The sequence below is a fragment of the Heliangelus exortis genome, chromosome 14 (genome assembly GCF_036169615.1).
Source record: "Heliangelus exortis chromosome 14, bHelExo1.hap1, whole genome shotgun sequence".
Lineage (NCBI taxonomy): Eukaryota > Metazoa > Chordata > Aves > Apodiformes > Trochilidae > Heliangelus > Heliangelus exortis.
In genome coordinates, this window is record NC_092435.1 from 10,932,768 (window position 1) to 10,945,571 (window position 12,804).

General features: G+C 42.2%; 1 protein-coding gene across 5 annotated transcripts in view; it reads left to right on the forward strand.

The window, feature by feature from the left end:
• The window catches only part of HDX (highly divergent homeobox), a 48,676-nt gene that overhangs the window by 11,886 nt on the left and 23,986 nt on the right, over nt 1-12,804 (forward strand). For 4 of the 5 annotated variants that reach the window (XM_071758286.1, XM_071758282.1, XM_071758281.1 and 1 more), the window contains 2 exons: nt 122-1,240; nt 5,687-5,740. In XM_071758286.1, the coding sequence (XP_071614387.1) occupies nt 122-1,240; nt 5,687-5,740 (1,173 nt within the window). The remainder of the gene's footprint in view (nt 1-121; nt 1,241-5,686; nt 5,741-12,804) is intronic. The other variant, XM_071758285.1, reaches the window with a different exon arrangement.

Genomic DNA, 12,804 nt, shown 5'->3' on the forward strand with positions numbered 1-12,804 from the left:
AGAATTAGCTCTCGACTCAGAACACTTAACATTTCATCAGCTCTGCTGAAAAATGGCATTTTCTAATTTTCCTGCCTATTTAGTGCTTTTGTTTTGTGTTTGTTGTCCTTGTTGTTTGCAGACCTGGGTTGGCAACAAGCGAAGGAAGATGAGCAGCAAGAGTGCTGTGGATTCTGGGGGCACTCCCCCAGGGATTCTCCCTTCTACCCCCTCAGGACCTCCAGAAGCAGGAGTTAGAAACATGGTGAATATTGCTCGCTCCCAGAGCCAGCAGGCTTCTTGGACCTCTGCTAACAACGACGTGATAGTCACTGGGATATACAGCCCTGCCACTTCAGCCAGCAGACAGGGCTCTGCCAAGCAGACAAATGCTTCTATGGCAGAAATGCACAAAACCTCAATTCCACGGCTGGCAGGGAAAAGTGATGCAGAGTTTCAGCAGCAGCACAACGCTCTGGGGCGACAGGTGCCACACTGTAAGAATGCTTCCCTCTTAGTGGGGGAAAAGACAATTATTTTATCCCGGCAAACAAGCGTCCTCAATTCTGCCAACTCCATCTACAGTCACACAAAGAAAAGCTACGGTGGCTCCTCAGTCCAGACAGCAGAGCTGGTGTTACCTCAGAAACCCATGCTGTGCCACAGACCCTGCAAAGCTGAACCCCTGGGGTGCCAGAGGTTACAGAAACCAGAGCATCTGGTGTCACACGCAGCCCCCGAGCAAAGGGCCAACGCCAGGGACCCTCCTTGTAGCACACAGAACCTGGAGATCCGGGAGGTGTTTTCCCTGGCAGTGACAGATCAGGCTCAGAGGCTGGGGTGGGGCAGCACAGCCCAGAGGCACTGCCAGGGGGAGGGCAGCTGCTTGTCCATCGCGATGGAGACGGGAGACGTGGATGATGAATATGCCAGGGAAGAGGAGCTGGCATCCATGGGAGCACAAATACAAAGCTATTCCAGATACTGTGAAAGCAGCAGTTCTGTTCGTGTGGAGAACCAAAGCACAGCCTTGTCTGGGCCAGGAAGAAACCTGAGCTGTAGCTCACAGATGGTGAACGCCAGGGATGTGCCTGACAACATTCTGTACCATAACAGAGATTACCACTTGCCTGCACGGACCTCATTGCACACAACATCCAGCACCTTGTATAACAGTGCTAACCCATCAAGGAGTACCTTTTCTCCTCATTTCACGTCTTCAAGTCAACTGAGGCTGTCACAAAACCAAAATAATTACCAGGTAATATGTCAGTTTATCTCTGTCTTCAAACCCTGAAGACAAAGTTGTAGATAAGTACTGTTTGCTTTCAAAGTTGGTTGCTAGTAAGCCATAGGTTCACTTTCCATCAGGCTGTGCTCTGTTTACATATTCTAGTAGAGAGAATTCCTTCTTCCACAGAAGTGTAGGTAGGACCATAGTATGGAAGCACTCTTAACCTGTGCAGCTGAGCATGTGGCTGCAGTGGGCAGCTGTACATTGGAGCTCAGTGTGGGCTTCATATGTTCTTTAGATAAACTTTGAATCCAGGAGGATCATACCTGTGACTGCAGGTGCCTGTTCAGCTCTGGGTTGTCCTGAGGTGTCTCAGCAGCATGTGTGACATCCATCCCCTTGGCTGTTCCTCTGTAGACACAACTTCCATGTGGCAGTGGGCAGAAGGTGGGATCATGCTGTCATTTGTGTGCTGTGCAGTTGCTCACCCTTATTAATGTCAGCTTGGATTAGCTCTTCCATCAGCACTGTCTCTGCTACCTGCACAGCTGCCAAGCTCTTGGACCTGTTTTCAGTCAGGGATTAGGATCTCCTGCAAACAAATAAAGATGTGTGGAAACACAGTGAGCAAATGCTTCTCTCCTGCAGCATTCAAATATCAGTTTTAGGCTCAGTCCTGTTATTTCCCCATCCTGTTACAGAGTCCCCTCAGTGATAAAGATTTAAAGTTCTTTACCATGAGGGCACTGGAAAAAGGGCACAGGTTCCCAAGGAGGTAGTTGAAGCCTCATCCCTGGAGATGTTCAAGGTGAGGCTTGAGGAAGCTCTGAGCACCCTGAGGGTGTCCCTGCTGACTGCAGGGGGGCTGGAGTAGATGAGCTCTAGAGGTCCCTCCCAACCCAAATGACTCTGATACTGGGAGGGAGGGGGACATTAAATGCAGCTGACTGAGGAGCTCAAAGATGTTCAGAAGCAGCCACAACACTGAAACACTTATTTTTCTCATTTTTTTGTTCTAACTGTGCAGAACATATACAAATTGATATTTTTTTCATGGATTTTGATGCCATCTGACATGACACAGTCTAGAAACACCAAAATTAAAGTTTAAGGGCTGACAGCATGTGACAAGTTGTGTGTTGCCTTTGTGTATTTGCTGGGCTGTATTTGTAAGAGCTGGTCAGGCTGCAGGGGTGCAGAGAATAGAGTTAAATAAATTTCTCTGAAGTTTCATGAAGTGCAATACATTAGTGGTACCTCCAGCTGTGTGCTCTTGGTACTTTATTATATTCTTGAAAAGGGGTCAGTGAGATGTATTTCTTACTTCTTTTTTTTAATTTCTACATGAAAATTGAAGTAACTTTTATTTGGGATTTTTTGAGAATATGTCTGGAGTCTTTCTGAACAGCTAGGAGGGTTCATGGTGGGTGACATTTCAGCTGTCTGTGGGGTGTGATATGGATCTGAACAAGGAGATCTCAACTTTTTTTAAAGCTGTTGGGGTTTTTTTCTCTGTTATAATAATTGCCTGTTATTTTCATAAGTGAGGAATTTATCTGTACCCCATTTGACTTCAATGGCTGTGGACTTGGGGATGCACCTTGGATTGAGGGAGTTCCCATTTTCCATAATATCTCTTAACTTTTCATGGTTTTAAAACTTGGAAAAAGTGGCCATATTGCTATTAATTTACTTGCTGCTGCAGAGGGATAACATCCTACACCTTGGCCAGATGCTGTAGCACTTACCCTTATAGCTTAATAATTTTTAGATTTTAAACTTTCTTTTGTACTCAGTTTCTCTTTATTCTGTTGCTTGGTTTTAGCTAATTTATCCATCACTGTAGGAATGGGAATCCTTAAACTTGGAGCAAACTTCCTACATTTAAAAGCAGATTAAACCTGAGCTATAATATTATTGGAGGAGTGAAACATCGAAGCAGATGCTTCTTCAAAGTCAGGACCCTGTGTTCTGATGAAGTAATTACTCTTGTACATTGGTGGGGTGTCTAATAAGCAATTAGTTACAGCTTCCTTACTGGCTCATTTATTCAAATTCATATTAGTATGACTTAAGAGTAAATTTAATAAAGTGATCAATTTTAATGCCTGAGCAGTTTCAGTAAACAAATTGTTCAGCCCAGTTACTTTTCTCAGTTTGGCTTGAGGCATATTGAACTCAAGGCTCCTTGCTGTCCCACAAGGCTGAATCCTGATTTACTCTTGGGTTTCCTTCCCCCAAACCTGAGGCAGAAAAGTACTGTTGAAAGTATATGTATTTTTAATTACTTTGTTACACACACCGAAGCACAGTTATTTAATGTAACCTTATCTTCTTCAAAGGAAAATCCTAGGCCTTGCAGCCAGTGTGCCAGGATATATAGGTGTAATGTATATTGATTATTTTTGAGTTTCACTTTCAAGGATGCTACTTTATATGAATGAGCTGCGAGTTTGTTTTATTTAAGGAAATGAGACTCCATTTTTATTTTGTGGTTTGTTTGTTTGTTTTTTTTTAACGTGTCAAAGTGATTTGTTTACTTCCCTAGAGACTTTTGAACAAGCCAAAGGACTTTTCTTGCTGCATTTGGCCAGCACAGCTTTCTGCTAGGCTAGGGGAGATTGTTTTCTTTGAAGAGATTTGAACCAAGTGTTTCCTGATCTTCCTAGCAGAAGGGAAATTGTGTTTGTCACACGGGTTTGTTTATTTCTGGGAGAGCCATAGTGTGGAGAGCCTGTGGGGAGGACAGTGGCAGGGAAACAGTAGCTGCAAAAACCCTGTGAGTGGCCTCAAGCCATGCTGGGACACACAGCAACAGGGGCTGGGGCTTTTGGTTTGTTCCAGGGCACTGAATTTGAGATGGTAAATCTACAGGAGAATTGGGAAAAGATTATGCAGGGCTCTCATGTAGTGAGCTCTGCCAGAGTGGCTGTTTCTGAGGTGCAGGGTCTTTTCTGAGACAAGCATTGCAGGCTGTCAGTTTTGCAGCTCACTAGGACTGCAGTTTCAACCGGGGATGCAGATGAACTCTTCAGCTCACTCAAAAAATAACCCCCCACAGAAAGCCCCAACCCTTGTGCCTTTTCCACAGAGGCACTTCAGAATGCTCCCACTCTGGCTGGCTGTCCAGTAGTTCAACCAAGATAAACCTGATTACATTTGACATCCCACCTGTCAGAACGTGCATGCATTTGTCTTCCAAGTAAGCACTGGTGCTCTGCCAGAGTTATTGCTTTATTCACATAGAAAAGCACTTTTTTTTGTAGCCCCACTTTACATTTGTGAAGAGAAGCACCTGGGTGGGTACTGAGGATGCATTTCCAGTGGATTCTGTGGTGTGAAGCTGTTGTGTGGGATACAGAATTGTGATGGACATAACTTGTTTATACAGAATTTCTCAAAAAAATGTGTGTGTGCAACTAAGAAATTAATATTTTAGACAAAACCTGAGGCTGACTTGCCCTTGGAAGGGGAGGGTGTTCATTTCTAGCACCCCTCAACCAACTTTGTGCTGCAAAAGGGAAGTGTCTGACCTTAGGCAACCTCCAAATGCTTCCAGCTAAAAGCTCAAAGAATAAAAGTATCTGATGTGCTTGTACACTAGACAAGCTGTACCAGGTATTCTATATTTGGTTGTGCTCATGCTGCAAGATTCATTAGTAGAGCACTTTGCAAATACAAAAACTATTATGATGGTTTGATACAGTCAGCAGAAGTGTGTAGATTTTTCTTCCTCACATACATAGTGTGTGTAATGACTTGAGATTGATTAATCTCTCAAGAGCTATGTTTAGTCTCTCAAGCATTGCTTGTCTGCAGCAGAAGATGAACATGGAATCCTAAATAAGCCTAAAATATTCCAAGCTTTGACACATTTCAGATGGCCAGGGAAAACAGTCCAAGATGATTATTTAATAAAGTCTGGCCTCTGAGAATGATGGAGAAGGAATGGGAATTAAGGCAGCTAACCTCTGCCTGCATGGCCCTTCCCCTTCTCCAGTTTTTCTGGTAATAATCAGTTAACATCTGACATGGGATAGTTCAGTTACTAACATGATAGTATTTTTTTTTCTGAATTTTAACTGATGAAATTGAAAAATACATGACTGTAATTCTGTCTGACACTGGTGCTTGCCTAACTCCAGTCTTCTTCATCTTACCAGTTTTGTGACAGATTGAAGGTGAAAACTTGTACTCTCAAATACAAATTTTGAGATAGCAAAAGTAGAGAAACACCCAGGCTGCTGTCGTGTTCTCTCCATCACCCAGAGACACAGTTTTTCTATTTAATCTTTACAGTAGCAAGGCTAAGGGTCACTTTGTTTTGCTTTTAAACCTTAACCTGCTTGAAAGACATTTTTATTGGAATTGAATGCACAATATTGAAGTCTTGTGAAAGCTGCTCAGTATTGGCTGTCACAGCAACCTAAGATGCTGTTGTTTTCTGTTCTGTTTCCTCCTTCCCCTCTACAGATTTCAGGAAACCTTACTGTGCCTTGGATTACAGGTTGTTCCAGAAAGAGAGCAGTAAGTATCTTTCCATTTAAGTATCTAATGCATCAAGTGAAGGAATGAAAAGTTTATAAATATGCCTTTTTGAAAATGTCTGTCCTTTTTACCTTGTGTGGGTGGGTTTTTTTCCCTTTATACTGTGACTAACAGGAAAGTCACCTGCAGATGCAATGTTTTAGTTAACAAACAGGTGATGTATATCTTTAAAAGCAGGTCAAGGTCAAAATCCTGTGTCAAGTACAGTGGTGCCCAGGTATATGAACTGTGCTATTAGCTGAAATACATTTGAATTGATAAGGACTGGGAGTTCAGAATACATTTTTCATATTGAAAGAGAAGAGGTTGTTAATTGAGGCAACTGAATGCTTGAGAGTAACTCCCTCTGCAGCTACTCTGCACAAGCACAGAGTTGGTTTGTGCTGTCTGTAGTAACTTTTTGGAGCATGATACATCACTTCACAGTAAGCAGAATCAGCCAGGTTGGTGACCTCCGCTCACAATAACACAAAGTATGGATCAGCTTTTATCAGGAAAACACCTCTGATCAACTCCTGTGTGGGATTGCTGCTCCACATTTCTGCTCAAGGGTAGACTGCATCTTTGAAGAGCATGTCAGTTCTGCTTGCTGTGGAAATACACCCTGAACCTGCAGGCTGGATGGTACCACCAAGCTTTTCAAGAGGTTGTTATGTGTTAGTCCAGCTTTATCAGAAGCAATAATTAGGGAGGTGGCTGCCATAACCAAACAAATCCATCAAACCATTGACATGTGTCGTGTGCTGCATGGGCAGTGGTGTCTAGGGAATGGAGGAACCTTTCCTTGCCTTCTCCTCCCTGCTGTACCCAGTACTCTTATCTTTTTTTTCCATTTTAATTTCCAGTTCTTCTGTTTGGTCTTCACAAGGAGTGAGTTTGTTAGCATTTCCTATAGAGGTCAGAATCTAAAGACCATCATATTAATTGTGCTTTCTCAGACTTTTGCTAGGTCTCAACTGTAGCACCCTTATAGTTTCTGCAGATTTTGGTAGTATCACTTACTTCTATTTATTTAGAGAATTAAGAGCATCTTCCAGAGGAACCAATACTTCTATACAAACCCTGTTGTTTCTCATCACACCTTTTTTTTTTTTTTTTCCCCTCCTTTTCTTCTAAGTCCTGGTTCTTTTGAAATGCAGCTTTTCTGAAAGGCACTTTCCCTCTGTCACTAAATGACCTTTTAAACCACCAGGGAGCTGGGTGAGTGTCCTGGAGTACAGCCTCACTGTTAGGCTGAACTGATTTCAAAGCACATCACTGTTGAAAGGAGAAGGTTTCCCCTCCCCATTCCCTGCTGGTTCACTGCCACCTCATCTGGAGCTGGTATCTAATTGCAAGGTGATCCAGGTCAAGTGTCTGACCTGTCAGATACTTTTTCTTCTGCTGGGTTTGTCCTTAGTGAATTGAGTGGAGATCAGATGAGTGCAGGAGCCAGCTGGAAGTAGGCAGCAGTGGCTGGGAGCCATGAAGGGAGTGGGACAGGACAATGTCCCCTCCTGCTCAGCACTGCATGGGTTGTTGAGACTTGGTGGTCATGCTAGATGTCTGAGACAAGCTGTAGAAGAAATTTCTGCAATAAGTTTAAAACCCTCAGACAGTTTAAGGATGGTTATTAGAAGATCTTTAATCCTGTGTCTTTTGTTTTAATCAATAAAATATGCATAAACCCTGTTGGTTAATACAGTCTGGTTTGACAACATCTGTTTCCAGATTTGTGGATGCACTTTCTCCAACTTGAATGCATAATCAGCCTTCTTAAGGAGACAAGTTTAGGAGTTGGCACTCTAAAACTGCTGTGTACACACAGGTGTAAGACAACAAAAAGAGAAAAAAAGCTCCTACTTCCTTGGAAACTTCAGTTTCAGATGTGAAGTTCTTTTGAAGAAAGAGCATGAGGGAACAGAAATAGAATGGGTAGAGCTGTAGATCTGCGATTATGGCAATTACTGCCATTCAAACAGTAAAAAGGCTAATCTGTATTTTGTTTAAAATGGAGAAGATAGTCTTTTAGATGCTCTGAATTTTTAATCTCTTGCCTTGATGTTTTGTTTTCCTTGCCCTGTCCTTCAACTGCATCAAGAGAGAAATCAAAACTGTGCAGTTCTGCAAAAGTCTTTCTAGTCTGCTCAGCTATGCTGTACGATGACATAATCCTGACTGTTAATGAATATTAGTCCAGAAATATCACCCTCTCAGTTATTCATGAGGAGGTCTTTGGAAATTAAGGAGCTCTGAATTCTGTCCTGGGGTGTCTGCAATGCATTGCCTTTAACCAAGGCACTGAGTTTGGATTTTTCACAGGGAGGATAACAAGGATTACAACTACCTTAAGTCAAAGTGCACCTCAGTTGTACCTTTTGTTTTAAGACTATACCAGATTTAACTTGTGAAGTTCTCTTCACCTGCACACCTTCTTCTCTTCTCCTAGAAGGCCAGGGGGAAGAAAATTTTTTATTTCAGTCATGTTGTTTGGAGTGTGTCTGAGTAAGGTAGTCAGTCTTAAGCAAGAGAAGAAAAATCATCTTCAACCTGAAGATGTCCAGAGGACTGAACAGTGAACATACATAGCATGTCATGACCTTGCTGTGAGCAGTACCTCTTTACTACCCCCAAGAGCAATCCATCAGTTAATGCAAAGGGAAGGCAAATCTTACCATAATTTTAGACAAAATACATCTTTTTATTATATGGTATTCTGCACCCAAGTCCCACCCAGGGTTATTATATGCTGGGGTCCTGCAGGCTGGAAAGGATTTCATATCTGGACAGAAATTGGAAAAGCAGACTTTTTAGTCAAATATGGGGAATACATTATTGGATTAAGTAAGAATCATTATAATTACTGTATAAAACCCAGTTACTTTGAGGCTGACCATTGCCTGTTTGACTAGTTTAAAATCTCAACAGTGTGGATTGGAGGTTGGTTTTAGAAATGGTGGAGTGAGGTGGCTGGTGTTTAGAGTGTAGTTTTTGGTTAGACTATTCAGTTGCACAGATCTCTCTTTTTTCTTTTTCCTCATTTCTATTTTCTTTCTTCTTAGCTGTGTTTGGCTTAGAAACACATATTAACAGAATATATGTAATTTTGACTGAGTGTTGAAGCAGTTACAGCTCTTTTCAAGCTGTGTTGCTATGAAATATTTACCGGTCCTGCTTCCATCGTGGCAGACTTCAAGCTCACCCAGCCAGGGGGAAAAGATGCAAAAAGTCTCTTTTCCAGAAATCTAACAGTTTATGCACTTGTGGTGTGGGAGCAGGAAGAGTCCAAGGGTGCCTTCAGATGCTGTTTGGTTTGCAGTCCATTTCCAAATGCCTTTTAGCCTGAAGGTTGTGCAGCTTGGGGCTGTCTTCTGCTCTATGGATGAAGTATGAATGAACCTAAAATCTCAGACTGAAAGAATGTGTGGTCTGGCATAGCCTTAATGAAGTTAAATATGTTGGTAGTGTTAAGGAAAAAATACCTTCAGAATTTATGTATGGGGAAGCAGATCAAGAAGTAGTAAACTGAAGAGTAAGAATTGTATCAAAGGGTGTAGATGGAAGAAGGGGGACACCTGTAGAACGATTTATTTAGAAGTATCTATGATTACAAATAAGATCTTGAGATGTGAATGGATAATCCTCTGAAACAATCAGTTAGGCATTAAGTAGTGTCAGAGTGCAGAGAGCTGAATGCTGGCAGCTTTAGGAATGGGGAACAAAGCAAACCAGCACTATGCTCATTTAGAGAAACCCAGGAGCCAGTGCTGTGTGCACTTCTGACCTTCCCATTCCTCCCAAAGTTAAGCAGAGAGGCAATAGCAGTGATCAAAGGGTTGGAATAGCCGTGTAGGGAGCAACAAAACGGGTTGTGTCTCCTCGGAGTTGAAAGGAGTTGACTTAGAGGGAGTGGAGGAGCATGAGGGAGACCTTAAAAAATACTAAAAGTGTGGAGAAGCAGATAGGGACTCATTGGTTCCAGTGTGAGAGTGGGTATCAGATGAAGCCAGCCTTAGGTTGGCTCAGATGGAGATTGGATGTGTTTATAGAGTAATCTAAAGTAAGAAGTGCCTCTACTTTATAGGCAGGGAGCTTGCTAGAGAGTACTGCTGAGAAGCATCACTATTTTTACTTTAAGGAACCTTGATCATGTGCAAAAGAAGTATTCCCCTGTGAGATTCCTTGCTTTTTTCTCCATGGTAGAGTTTCTGAGTGGTAGTGATTGAAATTTGTTTTGAAAGCTTTGTTTGCTAAAAATAACCATTACCTTAGAACATTTCATCACGTAGGATCAGAACTCAGCTCTTGAGCTGATGATTTCACTGCAGTTTAAATAAACCCAACTTTTTGTTAACAATATACTGTGCTCAGCTGCAGCCCAAGTGAAACAGTTATTACATTTATATTAAAGCTCCAATTCTTTCATGTAGTTAGCATGTCTTTTATTAATAATCTGAAGACTGTGTAGAGCCTTTGTGCATGTGGCTTGAAGCATTTTCAACTGATGCATAAAAAAAATGATCTGAAAAAGCTGGCTCTAATAAAAAGGACACTGCACTGCAATGCAATTATTCTTACCAATTACAGGCACGAGATTTGCACCACAAATACTGCATGCAGAGTGGGTATTATGAAGGGCTGGGCAAAGTGCCAGGAATGTCTATAATAAACTGGGTCATCTCTTACAAGAATGTTGTTATTACACTTGAGAGGTCAGGGGATAAGCAGGGTTTAACCCTGTGCTCAGCAGAACTGCTGATTCCATTTGCTCACAAGGATTGCTCCTCATTGGGAGCTGGTAGTCTGTTTGCTGCTGGGGTAGAAGCTGCTCTCTGCTTTTCAAATGATGGGCAACAGGACTGCTAAATGTAAAGGCTTCAGCAAAGAGTTAATAACTGCTGGGGATAAAGCCCAGCCTCAAATCAGCAAGAAGAGGATCTGAAGAGAGGAAATGAGAATTGTATTCATAATTGTTGGTACAATGAAGGAAAAATATGGTCTCAATTGCTAGCTCATCTTCAGCTGTGGAAAGCATTGTGCTGAATGTGATGCTTTTCAATATTCTGATATTTTTTTTCCTCTGCTAACTGATGCATAACCACTAACGCTATGAGATTTGTAGGACTGTGGGGTTTTTTCTCTTGTTTCATCAGTTCCTCTGATGATAATAAGCATGACAAGTCTATTAACTAAATTGATGGAAGTGTAGTTATAGATTCAGTGTAGAAATCCTACCCTTTCTTTTCTCACACAAAAACTTGTAAAAGCAGTATGTCATTTTTGAGCAGCTTAAAATGCAGGAATCAAACTTACATACAGTCTTTGTCAAGGGGATGATCCTGGTATCCAGTGCAGTTTGTGATTTCCATAAGGGATTCCTGAAAAGGGGTATGGCACAGTCAGTGACACAGAGGCAGTCAGTCTGGATCTAAACTTTGTACAAGCTGCAGGGTTATTTCCATCTGGTGTTAGGGTGGTGCAGTGTGGGAGAGCAGTGTAAGTAGACAAGCTCTGGAAGAACATCAAGCATCTCAGGTTCTGCAGTGACCTGCTGCCCTCCCAGCAACTTCTTGGTGAATCAGAGCCATTAAATGTCAAGACTCTTTCTTTTGTGGCACTTGTGAAATTTCAAGTCCAGAAAACTGGTAGATTCTGTCTTTCATTGCTGCAGAGACCAACTGACTGTGTTACAGTCATCACTTTGCTGCCAAAATGTCCCTTTCCTAAGATGGTACATCTCAGCTTTTCAGAGGCTCAGTTCCTACTGCCTGGCTGTCTTCAGGAGGTTTCTCAGTGCTGATCTTGGTGGAAAAAAAATGGCAAAGATTTTATGTGTTCCAAAGCAGAAAAGTTCAAGTGGGATAAAAAGTACCACTTGAAGAAACACCGATTTTGCTATGATGGATGGAGCCAGACATCTCCCTGGGGCTGCTCACCTCAGCCCTGTGGGGGAACCTGACTTTTTGTGCCATTTTCCTTTTACATGCATTTGTTTTTTCCCCTTGATTTTGTTCTTGAGTGAAAAAATCATTTAAGTGAAAAAACTTGTTCTCCCCTTCCTTCTCTGACCTGCAGTCGTTATCTGCATGGTTCATGTGCTGCTGCATGAATGAGCTCTTCAGGAACAGGTGAAAGGATAAAGACCTGGTGTGGCAGTAACAGCAACAAAACAGCAAAAATATTTACTGTCATCTGAAACACTAGGGGTAATTTTTGACAGGGAAGTTTTTTCCTGGGTTTTTTTCTGCTGTAATTGTCTGCGAAAGTTTTATTTGGGAACGTGTCTACAGGACCATTCCCCTAACTTCAAAGCATCAACTTTGATCTAAGCTGTTGAGACTGACTCTACAACCTTGGCCTGGCAACAAAATCATACAGCAGTTGTGAGGTGCAAACCATTGAACAGAGATTTATCTAATAATTTTATCAAAACATTTAGAGGAGATGGTCAGAGCGCATAAGCATCCACCTAAAACGGAAAAGGTACAACACTGCTTTTAAAGTACAATTTTGAAGGCCAGATGGTTTTGTTAAATGCTGTTTTCTCCACTTAAAATCCTTGTATTCAGTTAAGAGCTGGGCAGCCTCTGCACCCTTCCTGCTGTCCCATCCCTTTGGTAGCTCCATCTCCAGTCAGTTACTCTCTGTCTTTTGTCTGTCATGAGATCCTTGCTGCAGATCCCAAGCTCTTCTGTCAGCGGGTGTTCTTGACCCGTGTTCTTTCAGGAGAAGAAACTTTTTCTTAGGTAACTGGAAAAGCACGTGGCAAGCAGAAACCTGAACTCATTTCACCCCTCTGCTGGGGAGGGGGAATTTGCACAGTCTGTTCCAGGGGGGTTCTTTCAGCTGTGCATATTGAAGGAATTTTCTGCTTTATTTTCTTGCTAAGCACAGGGTGCTGTGCGAGCGCTGGGTTGCTGCAGCAGGCTCAGCAGTGCCAACTCTCCAGAACCAATAGCCAGTCTTAGGGATGTTTAAAAAACACCCAGTATACTTCAGAAGGTTGTCTTGAGCATTCAAGGATAGGAGTCTGGAGTGACTGTTTCCCTGCTAGATCAGGTGTT